This window comes from Paramormyrops kingsleyae, chromosome 13 (assembly GCF_048594095.1).
Source record: "Paramormyrops kingsleyae isolate MSU_618 chromosome 13, PKINGS_0.4, whole genome shotgun sequence".
Lineage (NCBI taxonomy): Eukaryota > Metazoa > Chordata > Actinopteri > Osteoglossiformes > Mormyridae > Paramormyrops > Paramormyrops kingsleyae.
In genome coordinates, this window is record NC_132809.1 from 18322238 (window position 1) to 18339778 (window position 17541).

Below are 17541 nucleotides of genomic sequence, written 5' to 3' on the forward strand. Positions count from 1 at the left end.
AGGACAAGCTAAGCTTAGCACTGCAGTGAAATGTTAGGAGAAAAGCCTTGCTTATTTAATTTAACGTTTCATTTATTTAACACTTCCCACTGTCAGAATGACCTTTGTCTCACAACCTCAGAGAATACAAAGGATTTAACATGCGTGATTAGCATACAAAGCCTGCTCTCACCAATTCCTAAACTATTTGCAAGCATTGCAACACTTGGGATTAATAGTGAAAATGTGCAGAAATGTAATCAATTAATGTAATACCTTTGTTTCCTTACATGTGGACTCAGTCAGTGCCAGGCAGTTTAGCATTATCTGATGGAAGATTTATGCTATCAAGAGGGTACTTCATGTCCTGAGGTTTCATGGGAGACTAAGGAGGGGGGAGACCTCTTCTTTTAACATGACCTTCAGTAAAATAATGCTCAAATAACTACGGTGGCATGTTCCAGTTCATGGGTCACCATCATGCATCATCAGAAAAATACTGAGGAAATTTTAATATAGATGAAGATCCACGATCTATAGTGCTATATATGCATGGTTAAAATGTGCAAACTTGCTTTAAAAACTGATTTTATATTTCTAAATAAACCTGGGGTGGGGTTCCTTATGGAGACCGTATCTTAATTATGTTCTCTGTTCCAAACCTGGAGTATGGAGCATGTGCAGGCCTCCAGCTGTGGCAGGATACACAGCGATCCATTTCATCTGCTCCCAGTTACCAACAGATTGTTTCCACACACACAACGCATCTAAATTTCATTTGAGACCCTGATATCCTATGTGAAACCAAGTGCTGTAATTTGATGGCAAGGCAGAGCACACTGACGACCAGCGCACAAGGCAGAGCACACTGACGACCAGCGCACATAGCAGAGCACACTGACGACCAGCGCACAAGGCAGGGCACACTGACGACCAGCGCACAAGGTAGAGCACACTGACGACCAGCGCACAAGGCAGAGCACACTGACGTCCAGCGCACAAGGCAGAGCACACTGACAATCAGCGCACAAGGCAGAGCACACTGACAATCAGCGCACAAGGCAGAGCACACTGACGACCAGCGCACAAGGCAGAGCACACTGACAATCAGCGCACAAGGCAGAGCACACTGACGACCAGCGCACAAGGCAGAGCACACTGACGACCAGCGCACAAGGCAGAGCACACTGACGTCCAGCGCACAAGGCAGAGCACACTGACGACCAGCGCACAAGGTAGAGCACACTGACGACCAGCGCACAAGGTAGAGCACACTGACGACCAGCGCACAAGGTAGAGCACACTGACGACCAGCACACAAGGCAGACCACACTGACGACCAGCGCACAAGGCAGACCACACTGACGATCAGCACACAAGGCAGAGCACACTGACGATCAGCACACAAGGCACAGCACACTCACGATCAGTGCACGCAGCAGAGCACACTCACGATCAGCGTGCAAGGCAGCTTCATGGTCTTGGGATCCCACTGTAGTCTTTGTCAAACTACTTGAACACTCAATTTCATACATACACACACACACACACACATATACACACATACACACACACACACACACAGCCACGGAAGAAATTAAGAGACCATAGCACAATTTTTTGTTTCACTCATTTCTCAATTTATGGGTGTGCATCTGTGAATAATATATATTTTTCTGCAAACTGCAGTCTGGTTCTTCCCTGCTTCTCATTAATGAAGGGCTTCTTCCTTGCTTTATTGGACCTCAGTCCTGCTTCTAGAAGCCTGATACAAACTATCCTAGCAGTGTACCTCACACCTGTACTTAATTTCCTAGGGATGTAACAATACACTCAACTCATGATTCGATATGATTCACGATTCTGAGTTCACGATACAATTTTCTCACGATTATTTAACATAATGAGCTGCAGACAAATTTATTCAAAAATATTCCTTTATTTATCTTTCTAAACTGTGCAAAATGTGTCCTCTTTTTAACAGTGCAACTGAAATTGAATAAAATACTGTTTAAAAAAAAAAAAAAAAAAAAAAAGTTTTCAAATAAATAAACGGTAACGCTTTACATCAGGGGTGGGCAATCTTATCCACAAAGGGCCGGTGTGTATGCAGGTTTTTGGGATAACCTGTAGGTCAGCTGTTCAAACCCAGGCGTGAGGACTGTTCAGCCAATCAGTACTCTAATTAGTAATCTAATTAGGGAGTTGCAGCTAAAACCCGCATACACACCGGCCCTTTGCAGATGAGATTGCCCACCCCTGCTTTACATTAACTGCACCTTCATAATGCTTTTATATTGCATTCATAAAATGTTCAGTAGACCTTCATAATGTATTCATTAAGTATTCAGAAATCATTCATAAACATCATGCATGTATACCTTTACATCCTAACATCCCTTAACAGCTGTAATATACATTAATAACAAACATTATATAATAACAAACATTATAATTGTATAATCATGTGATGTTTGTTATTAATGTATATTAAAGCTGTTAAGGGATGTTAGGATGTTAAAGTGTACCGTAAAGTACTCATTTTTCACATCAGCTGGTTTATATCGTCACACATTTAAAACGATTCTTAACCAATTCGCGATTCTTCGTTACATGCCTAATGTTTCCCATTCCTTTTGACTTGATGTCATCCTTCGATTCATGAGAAACTGTCGGATAAGTTAACAGTCAATTCTGGGCTTCAATTAAACCATGATTTATAGAGTGGTCTCTTAATAGTAATTACTCTGTGTGTGTGTGTGTGTATATATATATATAAAATTTATCATATATAATTTATTTATTATATATATATATATATATATATATAAATAAATAAAAAGAAAATCACATATAGGTTTCATAACAAGCTTCTGCCAACACGGGTAAGCTCATTACAACAATGAACTAGCAATTATCGCATAGTTCAGATGCAGCTGATGTTTTCCATTGCCGCACAACAGCAGTGGAGCAGGCTATCGACACTGCCGATAAGAGGTTTAAAGCAGCTAAATTGCAGAGCTGTTTGGAGAGGATACAATCAAGAGTCAATAGGGTTTCCTGTTCTTGGTCATATTCTAAAATAACATCAGCAACTCTCACATCCATGCCTCGCTTGTCCTGAAATTATAAATCATGTGATGACACCCATTTCACTGGATCTGATCAGAAACCAGATGTTTCCTAACCCCCCTGCTTCCCCCTCCAGGTCGTGGGGCAGATTGACAAGCTGACTTCAGACTTCGACTTTGACCTGGAGCCTGATGACTGGACGGTGGCCACAGCAAGCAGCACCTCCAGCAGCGAGCGCGGACTTGGAGATACCTTCAGGCTGGACTTCCTCAATCCCGATGTGCTCTCGGACAGCTGGGAGTTCTGCGGCTTCCTGGAAGGCCCCACCCCCAATGCCAGGCCAGATCCAAAGTTGTCGGACATGACGCTGGAGCAAGAGGGTGGGACGCCGCCGCCACCAGCCACTGCCACTTACTCTCAAATGAATGGGGGGCTTCCCACCCCCAATGGACCCCTGAGGGTCACCCCGGATTCATCGAGTGAGGAGGCCACCAGCTCCACACACAGTCACAAGACATCCCGGACCTCGGGCACCAGGGAACGGGTCCGCTTCAGCGACAAGATCCTGTACCACGCGCTGTGCTGTGACGATGATGAAGATGATGAGGAGGGGGAGGAAGGCCAGGCGACTCCAGATACGGACGAAGCTACCAGCCCGTCGGCGGCTTCACCCTCCCCCACGCTGTCGTCCTGCGAACACTCCCTCCATAACTGCCTGGACTCCAGCACGTCCCCGTCACCGGACAGGGTCACGGGGCTGCAGGCAGCAGTGGGAGCTCCCATGCCAACCAAGAGAAGCGTACTCCAGCCAAGCAGCCGGAAAAAAGTTTTAAGGAACAGCAGCACACAGACTGTCTCGGACAAGAGCACTCAAACAGTACTGCCCTATATCCCAGCCAGACAGAAAGCGAAGGAGCAGCTCTGAGACATTTTCAACTTCGAAGGAGATGCAAAAAGAATACTGTACAATTCCATGTGACGGTCAAAATGTCAGTGTACTATTTAATATGAAACACATAGGGGATAGATTAATACACAAATAAAATGTCTTATTAAATAAAATAAATGCTATACGAAAAATGGCTGGACTATCTAAAGTCATTGTGAGGCTCAGGGAAAAAGACTAATCATAATGTCCTGAATAAATGAAAGGTCGGCTTCTTCAAGTGGTCCCAAGAACAGAGAGCCACTCCCCAATGCACCAAAACTGAGGCTCTGTGGGTTCAAAAGGTTTTAACACTCAAAATCAGCCAGTGACAGATATTTTCCTATAACATCAAATATAGATGCATATATGAAATATGTAACTAGATGTAATCAACACAAGCACAGAAACATGTGTGATGATGTCGTGATCAATCATCTTGAAGCCTGATGTTATGCCAAGCCAACATAACATTCCATGGGCACATCAGCATGAAAATGTGAGCTATCGTACAGGAATACGCATTCATTACCAGTCTAGCAGTAATGACAGAGGAGGAGTACAGCAGCAGTGAGAGAGAACAGACATTCATGAAAATAAGTAGCTAGGCAAGGGCATATTCACAAAGACAACATCTACCTCGGGGGCAGACTGCTTCTAATAATTCCCACGCTGGCATCGGCCTTCCTCGGCACGGCTCAAAGTGCTCACTGCTGACTCATCTCCCCAGACAAACTCCTTGGGGGATGCTCTGCTCCTGGCCCCTTCCCCGCTTCTTTCTCAAACCTGTCCTCCTCCGGGGGTTTACACCCCAACCAGCGTAGTGCACTCAGTGGCCTCTGGCACTGGCTGAGGGACACCCTCCAGTGTCCCCCCCCACTGGGGGTCCTCGCCTTTACTGCCAACTCTGCTTTTCCTCCCCCCGCCATCTAAACACCTTCCCATGCTGTGTCACATCCCCCGGATTTTTCTATTTTTACATTCTGCCAGGTTCCCTGAAGAACCTGCTTTCTACCATGACTTCTAAATCGCAACTGCGCCATTTTTGACCACGAGGCTCACTGGATCTTCGCTGAAAAGCTGTGATCTATAACCATTAGTAGAAAGGCATGTGAAAAATATGTAGCCCTCATTTTATTATGTGAAAAAAACAGGGCCCAAACTATGTTCCTCAGCTCGCGGCTTTAGTCATGTGATGCAGGCAGAGAGAGCAATTTCCGCCCTCTGTCATCACCTCAAAGGAGCTCGACGCAAGTCCAATGCCAAGGCGTGAAACTCACCTCAAACGATGCTAAGAAAAACTGTACTGGAAATTAGGAGGGCTACAAAAAGTCAGAGCGGAGCCTGTTTTTTTCCACCCATAATAAAACACAAATGAATACTCATACGCATCTAAGTAAATACACACATTTCTACTCACACAACTGGTACAGTGTCTGCCATCTGAAGGGCAGATGGGTCTGGTTTCTTATTTTCTTTCAAAAGGCTTTTGCCAGGCCACAGTTGCAAATAAGAAACCCGTTCTTAATCTGTCTTGCCTGGTTAAATAAAGGTAAATAAATAAATAATAAATCATGCCGCCGCTAATTTCAATAACCGATTATGTTCAATCGCTACTACCTCGCCACTACAGTACGCCGCCCAGCGATTCCCCCCAAAGATGCTGCCGTGCGATCATTCAACAGTTATATGCAAAATGAAACAGACTGTAACCTGCATACAAACAGGATAAGAGCCCCCTTGTGTCCCCCTGCCCCCAGTGATCTCAGGAAAATACATCATGCTAAGAAACGTTTACTTGGTTGATTAGGAAGGGTTCTTGAAAGGGATCTAAACGTAAGAGCAGACAGCCAGACAAAACTGGGCAGGGGAAGGCCCACATCTCTCTTACTGTCCCATCTATCATTCCATATGGCCCAACAAATGAGTTTTCCCTGCAGTTAGATGTAATAACAAAATGTACAGGGTTAGGCGATCAGACATTCCACAGGCAGTGTGCACCTTGCCGTCTAACTCACCAATTTCTTCTTAGTTTGAAATGATATTTTCCACAGACAAATAATATTACTTGAAAAGCTTGGCAAGGTCTTTGGGCACTTGTGCCACCCATCAGAAGAACATATCAACCAGGAGGACATTTTCATGCAGTTTAAGATCTCTTCTGTTCGTTCACTGGTAATTCTTTCCAGTCTTGTACTATTGTCATTTTTAAATATGGTCACATGGTTTTCTATTATTGTCACAAGGTCCAAAGCTTCATAGGTTTGGATATAGTTTATTATTTTGCCACAGAGATCAACAGATTCCTTCACCAATTACAATTAATCACAGATTTTTTTTTGTTACTTTTATACCATTATTTTACTCCAGCAAGTCAAGCACTGCGCTGGGAAGTAAAGCAGCAGTGACCGTGTGTAAATCCTTTGTTTTTACAAGAGTGGAGCTCCTTATACGCTGCACTACCAGCCAGCCTGTAAGAGGGTCAAAGGTCAGAGGTTATCATGCCGAGGCAGGCTGCTGACAGGGTGCTCATGGGGGCGTTCTGACAGGGCACCCAGGGAGAAATGTGGAAGGAGATGCATGTCTAACAAGCTCGGCATCACCGGACAAGGGCATCAACACGCGGTCAGCCCTCTCAGGGAACAATCAGCACAAATCAGAGCCGAGTGACATAGACAGTAATGGCCACCCAGTGGGAGGCCTGATTGCAACACAAGCTGGAATCCAGTGGATCAGAATGATAAAGATAGAAACCTTTAAACATAATGGAAAATTAAATAAGTAACTGACTTTTGTTTTGTTATTTAAATCTGTTGCACTTGCTCTTGATTGGTATAGTGAATATGTCAGATAAAGTTGGATGTACAGCAACTCATATTCAGTTAATTATTTGTACCTTTTTCCAATCACAGAGCATGTTTAAGTGAGGGACGATCCTGTAAGTTGTGCAGTGCAGTTTGGGAGAAATTATAAAGTTTAACATTTTCTTTTATTATGAAAATAATTTTGCACTGAAGAAATCTTAGAAAGAAAATCAGAATCAGCAGGTCACACTTGCAAAAAAATCGGAAATCAGAATCAGCCAAGAAAATTGCAATTGGTGTATCTCAAATATCAATTTGTTAATTTAAAAGTTAAGGTTAGAGGGAAAAACATAATCGCAGCCTCATTTAAACAACTGTGACCTCTCACCCCCAGGTATCTTCAACACATTAAAACTATTCTGTCTTACGATGACTTATCGTCTGGTGAGCATAGAGAAGCTTGTACAGCTATAAAGGTATTCATCTACTTTTTAGCACATTTTAGTGTTCCCACTAGGTTTCTCCTACAGTCCAAAGATGAGTTGTTTAAGTGAGCCGATGTCTATAATTGTCCTCAGTATGTGTGATGAACTAGTGTTCCTTCCTGAACATCCCTGGTTTTGCCCCCAGCACTTCCTGGGATTGGCTACTCATCAGACAAGCACTTAATTAGACAGGTATGGATTATACGATTATGCGGATGTTATGGGTTTTCTGCAGTCGACCTTGAGGAGCTTTCTGCCGCTTCATTTTTTTTGACTCGGTGCCTGACCATGGAAGAAAGCTGACCTACCCATCCACAGGCACCCATGGCCATGGTGCAGATCAACAATGGGCACAGAGAATCTCTCAGAAAAACGCTGCAGTTTGAAAGAAAAAAAATATTCTTAAATTTCTCCACCCCAAGTGGTCAAGAAGTGCAGCTCCAGAGACCCAGTAGGGAGTGTATGAATAAATAAAATAAAACCGCCAGTATGGTTCCAAGATGGAGCAGCAGATCTACACAGAGCTGTTTAGCTATTTATTCATTCTGTGACTTTCTCATTCTGTGGAACAGAGGCTTAACGATGCGTCTGAAAGGCATAAAAATGGCCTTGCCAGGAACACTGAAACCGGCCCACCTGCCATCACTCAGGAAAAACCTGAAACAATCCCCTGACTGTTGAAAGAGCAGTTTTGTAAAACAAACAAACAAATAAATAAATATGATATTGATCTGTCTGTCGCCTTCACTTGTGAGCCATGAATAGTGGGGCCGCTTCTCCTATCGATCCAAACCTACAACCACATTCAGGATCCCAGAGGAAGACACCCAATTATATGAGTGTTTCTGCATTTGTTCTGTATGGTGGTGAGGTTGAGTTTAATTCAAATCTATTTTTCAATTGAATTTTATTTGTATAGTGCATTTTCACAACAATACATTGTTTCAAAGCACTTTATATTATCCCTGCCCAAAGCCCCTAGTGAGCAATCCAGAGGTGACAGTGGCAAGGAAAAACTCCCTAGAAGGAAGAAACCTTGGGAGGAACCAGACTCAAAGGGGAAGCCCATCCTCCAGGGGCCAGCAGAGAAATTCAAATAAACAATTGATATTTATTCCTCTGTGCCTTCCAACAAACAACTTAATTAAGCAGATGGTGTTAGCTGGCCTTTAATGTACAGAAGCAGGGCTCAGCCGGAAAGATAGAGGGCATAGCAGAGCAACCCTGCTCCCTGAGCTTCTGGCGGGCTCTGGTGGTGGTGGAGGGGTGCTATCTATGGGCAGCACAGTGCAAAGGAGGATTGGAAAATGGCACAATGAGAAAGAAATACCAGGGGGGGGAAAGGAGAAGTGAAACCCAACCACAATACATCATCACTTGAGCCATCCCTACCTCCGCTGAAATCGGATTTTGATATTCCCCACGTTTTTGCAGACTGACATCCTAATCCTTTTCACAGGATGGAGCACTACATCAGGCAGCACAGGAGCCACTGAATGGCTGAAATTATTCTGAGAATGGCAACTAATCAACTGACGACATCCCTGCCACGCTCCCCCGCTCCAAAGACATTAGCACGGTGTAATTCAGAGCAGAAGGTCTCGCCAAGCACTGGCCGTGGGGCCTCCCTTCATTCCCCCGCAAGCTCATCCGCATCACGCTCTCTTCGCGGCCCATGAATGAAGATTCGAAATCTATTCACATCATTACCACCAATTCCCTGAGCTGTGAATCACCATCTGAAGCGTTTTTACAGAGTGTCAGGAAGGGACTTGGCAGAGTAGGGGAATACATTTCTGCTTAATTAATCCCGTTCCTTACTTTAGGTATTAAAAGGTAATGGTCTGTTTAGCCATCAAACGGGCAATTAGTCACTGTCTAATCATTTTTCATATATTTTATAGATATGTCACAGCCAGGTGTGTCTTTCAGACGGGGACCTTTCCCTGAATGCTTTGGTTTATCTCCCATATCCGAGGTCTTATAGCTGTCAGGGGTATTCAAAGTATAAATTGCAAATGTAATGAAAGAAAACCCTTTCCATTGCAAACACATTCAGCCAGAAGTTTACCTAATTCTGCACCATCAGAGGGTATGTCTGAGCATGGCCTCTTTGTGGTGTTCATGCCAAATGGCACAGTGTCACTGTAGCACAGATTTTCATGGGGAGGGAGGATACCATTGGCAACTGGGGGGGGGGGGGGAGGGTCGAAAGTGCCTCACTAATAACTATAACTGTTTCTTCCAATCACACACTCTACCTTCTCGAGCTTTAGAGTTACTATGGAAGAAGGTTCACAGATTAAAATGTACATCCCCCCTCTCCTGACTTTCACACTTCACCTGGACTGCAGCACCTTCAGAACCCCCCCCCCACGAGTGACTTTAAGGCATCATTACCACATTCCATTGGCAGCGCTCAATCAGCAACCCCCCTGTAACATTCCCTGCTGTCAAATTCTAATCACTTTTAATGTAAATAGTGAGCTGCAGCTCAGGTGCAAATAGGATTTCCCTGTGAACCCACTGTGGGCCTCATCACAGCACATAGTGGGCTTGACTACAGGAACAAGCGCCAAGCTTTTCACAGAAGGACAAAAGGGGAACAAATCTTTATTATCGGTATGAACAAAAAAACACACTCAGAACTCATGTGGTTAACACCCAGGGAATTGAGGCATTGCATACATTTAATTGAGCACTATTCTGTGCCTTGATGGCTAATTCAGAAATCCTCCTGTGAAATTAAAATTTGCTATGCAGCTCATGTTCCAAGCTGTCAAAAAAAGCATTAATAAATACATATCGTTTGCTTCTTCCTCTTAATCTAGCACCTGAAATGGCTGTTGTTTTGCTTTTTCAAGTGTTAGTTCTAGAGGTCGACTGATATGGGTTTTTCAATAGCCGATGCCGATATTTAAGAGTCAGGGTCAGCCGATGGCCGATATATGCTGCCGATATTTTTTGGCTGAAAATTGGACGTTTTCCCCTCTATTTGCATGATAAAATATCACACTAATAATAACAAATGATACACAAATTTCTCAACTTAGCATTTATTGAATACTGACTTGTGTAAATTTAAATATAAACTTAAATAACAAAAACACAATACAACTTGTAAACAACTTAAACTTATAAACAATAAAAATAGCAGCATCAGAATCCCTTTAGCAGCAAACTACTCCTTCAGCTCCCAGGCTCACCAGCCTGCAGCAGATATTGCACCTGGCTTTTCGTGGTGTTGGATTGGTGAAATGCTGCCATACAGGACTAGATTTTTGTTCAGCCATCAGACAGCAATTACTAAAACAGAAGAAAAAATGCAAGGTTAGCATTTTTATTATAGTGCCTTCATCTTCAATTCATTCTACAATTCCAGTATTCCATGCACATTAAAACAATTACACTCTAATACATTTTGAAAGAAAAAAAAACACTATTAACTAAGTGCATCATGGTATGATGAGTAGTGTACAAGGCCCAAAACCTTTCACTAACATGTTGTTTATGCAGACAGATAGCTTACAAGCCAAATTCACAATTAGAATCTAGCGATCGCGGAAAATAAAATAACTTTGTCGTATTACACAGCCTTGTATGCAAGGACAACATAAGCCCCTAGTGATTGTGACGTTGTCGACATATAAGGCCGTATAAAGGATAGACATGTTGAGGAAACTAACTGCGCAAAGTCGTGCACTTTTTATCTAGAGTTCTGACAAATTGTTCGAATCTCCGTTCTCAAATGCAAAAAAAGTTGCACAGAAGGACCATTGTTAGCATCAGCTCAAGTGAATAGTAACCACGCTTTCGAACAAACAGTTTTCTCCGCCATGCATTGATCTTAGCAGCTCTGTGTCTCCAAGGGCGGCGCTGTCTGTGATCGGGGCAGAGTAACACACGCTGCGGTGTCTGAGAGCGCTGCCTGCTCCGCCCCACACACACAGAGTGAAATTCTCCAACACGAGAAAAAAAACAGAACTGATAATATCGGGCTGATATGGTAATAATTAAAATGTTAACAATTAAAATGATTTTTAATGATTAAAAAACGTCTGTGAGCCCACCAACAAGCGCACAAAAGCAACTGTCAGAATCGATGATCCTTAACGTTACCTGTAAGCTACAGTTGGTTGAAAGATCGTTATCGTTACCCCATTTCCAAAGAGCGTAATTGCGTTCACTTTCAAAAGCGCCTGTGTTTTCTTTTTAAAGCAACATTTCATAGCAAACCAGTTAAATAAACAGGTCATTGAAAGATCAGAATTTAAGCCTTACCATTTTCTCCCAGGACTTTTCCAAAACTTCTGGCTGGGGTCCTGCACAAGGCAGCATGGGTTACGTGTTCCAAGGAAACAATAACACTGGGCTGCCCGCACACGTGCCTGTCTGTAAATCGGCGTAGTGCACTCGGATCAGCCGATGCCGATACATTAAAAAATGCTAAATATCGCCCCAATATATCGGCCGGCCGATATATCGGTCGACCTCTAGTTAGTTCCCTACATTCCAAAAGCCCCGGTCTCCAAAATGAGCATCTTAAGAAGTGATCACGCCAGTCAGCTGCTACACATCCAACACTGTACTTATTTACTCAGAAGTCCTTCCCATGTCATATCATATGCATAACATACGCTCTGTGACAAAAAGTATGTGGACAGCAACTTGTCCAACATCTCATTCCAAAACCAAGGGTATTAACTATAGGGCTGCCACTAACAACTATTTTTCTGTAGATTAATCTATGGATTATTTTATCAGTAAATTTATTAATCTAAACGATGAATTTTCCTCCAGAAAATAGTCCATTTTATATGCCATTGTAGGGCTTCAGATAATGTACACCGGTTTTTCGGCAGTATATGAACATTATTTTCGCCCACAATTCGATAGTATGCCTTAGAATACTAATAAGATGCATATTGTGATGCCCATTAGTTAGTAATCCGTATAAATCTGGCGTATGTTTATGCTTAAATTCGGTTACTGGAGCACGCCACATGCGACGCAAGCGATAAGCACTAAAGTCGCAATGAAGGAAGGGACAGATCAGCAGCCACAACATCTTTTAAAAGAGCAGATATTGTATAGTTATAACTTTTTGAAGATTAAAGTCCGACACGTTTTTTCAGTGTTAAAAATTCAAAAATATTGTTTTCATTTTATCTCACAAATTATTTCCTTTTATTTGGTATCCGTTTCGGTTTACGATAATGACACCAATCCAAACAAGTCCAATGCGCACTAGCATCATCAATCAACGTAGAATAAGACCAGATTTTAGCCTAAACATTTTCACAAACATTTATTCAATGGAAATTCTAATATAGCAGGCAGACAACTTTATGGTTTATTAATGAGTGTATTTGACAGCTACAAGGACAAAAGATATTAAAAAGCTCTCCGTACTAATGGTAATTTAATAAACATGAATAGACGACACGGTGGTTTTGCCTATTCTGGCGGCCCAGATTAGCGCCTGCGTCTCTCTCTCCCGGTGCTCACACGTAGCGCTAATTCCGCCATGGTACGCCATCGCACCTCGCAGTGTAAAACCACTTTTTTGTTTTGTGATAATTTGAACTATTCCCACAATTACGTAATACTATTGAAGGAAAACATTTGTTATATTGAATTGAAGCGTTTTAGAATTCATAAAGGTAATTTTATTAAAATGATAAAGTAAAAATAAAACGATGCATCGATTTAAAAATATTGATGTCGATGCATTTTCAGCGTCAACGTCATCGTCTATGTCGACTAATCGCGGCAGCCCTAGTATTAAGATAAATCTGGTCACACTTTGTTGTTATAGCCATTTTACTGGCAGTTGAACAGGGCAGCTCCAGTAGGACAGAAATGTGGTAAGCTGACTTGTTGTAAAGATGGCATCCAATTATGGTGCCAAGTGAAAAGTCACTAACCTCTTCTGTATGCCGCCCATTCTGCTGCCAGTGTTTGTCGCTAAAGGATTGTATGGCCGTGTGCCTAATTATACACCTTTGCCAGCAAAGGGTGCAGCTTAATTAGCCAATTCCTAAAATAAATACAAGCATCTACATACTTTTTCAATCTTTTGGCCATACAATGGTCATATGCCACCCCCACCACCTTCGGACATTCAAGCCAGCTACACAGCATCACTCAACTATATTGATTAGCCACGGCAAAGTACAACTATCAGTCCCTGTCACACTGGCCATCTATGACCTTCCAGTCCAAGTCCACCAGAAATCACAGGCAGGCCCTAGAAGCCTTCAGTCCAAGCTCTGACATACCCCAGGCTTGTGCCTGTGCTGCCTGGGATAGGTTCCAGGCTCCTCCACACGCATGACCAGGATACGCAGTTAGAAATTAGATGAGAGCATAAACTTCCAGCTGACATAAGTCACTGGCACATAAATTTAATGACCTGTCTCATATACACATACGTAAATACCTAAAATTGGATCTATATTATATATCACGGAAGATAAATTACAGTAGAAGATCATGGTGCCCAAATGTAATATGGTTCAATCAAAATTGGGCTTATGATTTTCAGGTCTAACCTGGATCCTGGCTCGAGGGTGTCACAGCCTGGGGTTAACGCAGCCTGTGGTAGACCCCCGGATCGGTGACAAACCTCCCATCACCACAGATTCGCCGCTTGACATTCATCATGCCACAGCGTGACGACTGTGCGGACGAAGGCGGGCAAGTAGGTGAGCACTCCGAGGACGGTCCCCTACCTCCTGCCCCCCGCTGAGGCAGTGGGCCGAAATGAAACAGCAGGGCTTATTAAATTAAACTTGCAGTCGCCACAAACCATAAACAAGGTGCAGCGCCAGTGTCACCACCGTACTTTCCCGCTAATTGCACTATTGAAAGACAGGCTGAAGGGCACATGGAGCCGGATGAGTCACGCTTAAGTGGCAAATCACAATCAGCAAAGTACACCGCCCCCCGCAGGGTGAGATCGGCACCTCAGTCGGGTCTGGCGCCGAAGGACTCGCCCTGTGCCATGACCAGGGGGCGAGGACAGATTGAAAATCGCTACTAAGCACAACGCCAGTGTTTAGCCTAACTTTCACAATCTCCTTTCATGCCGTCCCCAAACATTCTTCCTTCATGGCCACCCATCTGTGCTTTCACACAGATTCAAATGCCAAAGGCACCTGGTCGACAAAGCTGGGCTATTAGGATTAAGGGGCCGTTTCATCCCTTTTCCCGTTTCCCAGCTCGTATGAGTGCACACAAACACGCATAGGACCACTCTAACAGCCTTCTGTCATGGCCCCCCTCGCACCTTCGTGGACACCCCACTCACAGCGACAGTGTGACGAAGCCATCGCATGCAGAAGGGAGTCGGTCAAAGTTCACCTTCGGTTCGACGCTGATGTTATCCGTGAGAGGTGTTTTTCAGGGGACGTGCCTCATCACCGTGACGAAAAGCACACTTGCTGTCCGTGAATCATTATGCGTTCAGATGCATGGCTAGCAGCACTTTGAGTTGCACACGTGCCAGATTACAATTCTGAAGCCGGAAGCAGCAATATTCAAACCATGGCCCCCTTCCCCCTCTTGGGTTCACATGGGTTCAGAGGCTCCAAAGCCAATGCCTCTAAATCACTGTCCAGTTTCTAGTGGATAATGAAATCAGGCAATAATACTTGATAATAAAGTATTCAACATGGAAAACCACAGAGAAACCAAGTGTAATTCAAGGTGTGGATCTAGAGTAATAACTGAAAATCGCTGCCGGGGGCCACAGAGTGCCCTCCATTCTGACACTGATATCTGATCGGTTAAATCACTGCAATGAGGGATGAATTCTCGTGAATTGTTTTGATCCGCTCTGCCTGTTTATCAAACAACAGTGATTTTTTTGTTGTTGTTGTTAATCCTTCCTCAGTTAATTACCATTACATATACTGAATGCCCCCCTTATCTACTCTATTATATCACTGACTAAATCTCATAAAAGATGAAAAGCATGTAAAACTTAAACAAATTGAGTCATGATTCTACAAGTCATCTGTTTTGATTGTATTGTTGTTTCTGGCTACATCTAACTCATCATTACATAACAGTAAAATTGAGAAAGTACCTCATTTTCCAGGTTCCAAAAGCAAGATTCTGAAGTGGCAACCTTCAGTCTTTGGTCTGTGTATACTACGTATTAAGTTATCTACCGTCATATTCAGTGTTTCTGGTGGTTGTGCTCCTAAATAATAGTACCTTTATAGTTTTATGCTGTGGTTTATTTTACAGTAATTCCATTTCTAGGGATAGACTTAATGGTGTAACGCTATTTCATGTTTCTTATCTTTAGGGAATCAAACATGAATACCCAGTGCCCATTATGTACTTGAAAAGGACAAAATATGTTCTAGGTATTATTAGTCACGTGCCATATTTCTTCAGAGACAAGATCCTTTGACTAAATTAATATAGGCCAGTTACTCTGACCTCAGCAGTTATGAAAACCTTTGAACACCTGATGCTGGTCTATCTCAAGTCCATCACAGACCCCCTCCTTGACCATCTGCAGTTTCCATACAGAGAAAATAACTCAGTGGAGAATGCAGTTACACTGTCCCTCCACTACATTCGCCAACATCTGGACTCATCCAACACATATGTCAGGATCCTGTTTGTGGACTTCACCTTCAGCCTTCAATAATATTGTTCCATCGCTTCTCCACAGCAAGCTCTCTCAGGTATCTGTACCTCCAAGCATCTGTCAGTGGATTACCAGCTTCCTGATGAACAGGAAGCAATATGTAAGGCTGGGATCCCACCTGTTTGACCCTATGGCCACCAGCACAGGATGCCCACAGGGCTCTGTTCTCACACCCCCCTTCTGTTTTCTCTTTATAGACAAAAGTTCCAATAACAATGAGACCTCCTATTGCAGAGAAGTGGGCCATCTTGCCGCATGGTGTGCCATCAGCAACATGGAGCTCAATGTGGTTGAGACAGTAGAAATAAGAGTTGACTTCCGCTGCTAACCCCCTGCCTGCCTTCCCTGGATATTAATGGCCAGGCTCTTCCTTGGTCATGTTCCTGGAGACCACCATCACCAACACATTGAAGTGTGACATGTAAGTCACCTCCATCACCAAAAAATCCAGAAAAGATTTTTCTTCCTATGCTAACTCAAGAGGCTCAACGTCTTCCAATGAAACTTGCTGAACCTACTAAAACCTGCCATCGTTGAAAGTGTTGCGACATCCTCCATCACCAACTGGTATCCTGCTGCTTCCACCCACTCCAATACCAGGTTACAACGTGTGGTCTGCTCATCAAAAAAAAAAAAATCACAGGATGTTGCCTACCAATACTAGAAGACCTGTTTACCACCAGGGCAAAGCAGAGAGATGGGAGAATTGCCACTGATTCCGCCCATACAGGCAGTCACCTCTTCACCAAACTGCCTTCAGTTTCAGGTGCAAGTGCACCCTGACCCGGACCACACACTATCCCCACAGTCGTCCAACTCCTAAATAACTCACCTAGTACCTCAGTAATCCATCACCTAGGTGCGATCCGCTCACCCAAGGACAATTACTCTCTTGTCTGACATCTTCCCTTCATAATATAAGTGTAATATTCTTTCAACTGGTACCAAAATAGTTCTTGCACTAGTTCGACTGTTTAATTTATTGTCTTAAGACATCTGGCACTGTCTTTTGTAAATTTGTGCACTCTTATTTGTATTCGTATTTTTGCACATAGTGTTCTATAAAGTGTTCTCTGGCACTGGACCATAAACAATTCTGGTATGTTAGCACATACTAGCAATAAAGTGAGTTCTGATTCTGATTCTCATTCAGATTGAAAGTGGAAACCCTAACTGTTGGTGTTTCTGACTGTAAGTGCTTGCATTTTTTACATTCTACTAGATGGAAATGTTTCAAATGGTGAAAACAGTTCATAATATTTCCACTTTTAGTTGCCACAAGTTCTTGGCAGAGTTTACAGTAACACTGTGCTGCGTGTCAGACTTTAAATAGCCAAAAGTCCCAGCACACCAAGGAAATCATTATAAAAAATAAAATTTCGGTCTGCTGAGCTGTTGCTTTCTTCACCGACACTTCTTCCATGATACTACCAGTAGCACATAGCTCAGCTAAAACAATCAAAATTCTGTGCTTTTGCTATGCATAGCTTATCCATTCTTTTGTTTCTGTGACAGTTTATCAGATTTTCTCATTGTCTTGTCCTTTAATACCCCTGAGCTTGCGCCCCTATTTGAAAATAGCACAAGCTTTCCGACCTTGCCTGAATA

The 17541-nt window shown here is 43.1% G+C and overlaps 1 protein-coding gene and 2 long non-coding RNA genes across 3 annotated transcripts in view; 1 reads left to right on the forward strand and 2 right to left on the reverse strand.

Annotated features, from left to right (window-relative positions):
- Nucleotides 1-4131, forward strand: part of insyn1 (inhibitory synaptic factor 1) — a 29495-nt gene extending 25364 nt beyond the window's left edge. Inside the window, exon 2 of the mRNA XM_023817377.2 lies at nt 3188-4131. Within this exon, the coding sequence (XP_023673145.1) occupies nt 3188-3976 (789 nt within the window). The 3' untranslated portion in view covers nt 3977-4131. The remainder of the gene's footprint in view (nt 1-3187) is intronic.
- The window catches only part of LOC140578192 (uncharacterized), a 46963-nt gene that overhangs the window by 27550 nt on the left and 1872 nt on the right, over nt 1-17541 (reverse strand). The gene's annotated exons all lie outside the window — the stretch shown is intronic.
- LOC111846794 (uncharacterized) lies at nt 10306-14174 on the reverse strand. Its single transcript, XR_002838953.2, has 2 exons — nt 11547-14174; nt 10306-10571 (listed from the first exon to the last, which is right to left on the reverse strand). It is a non-coding gene; the product is annotated as an uncharacterized lncRNA (long non-coding RNA).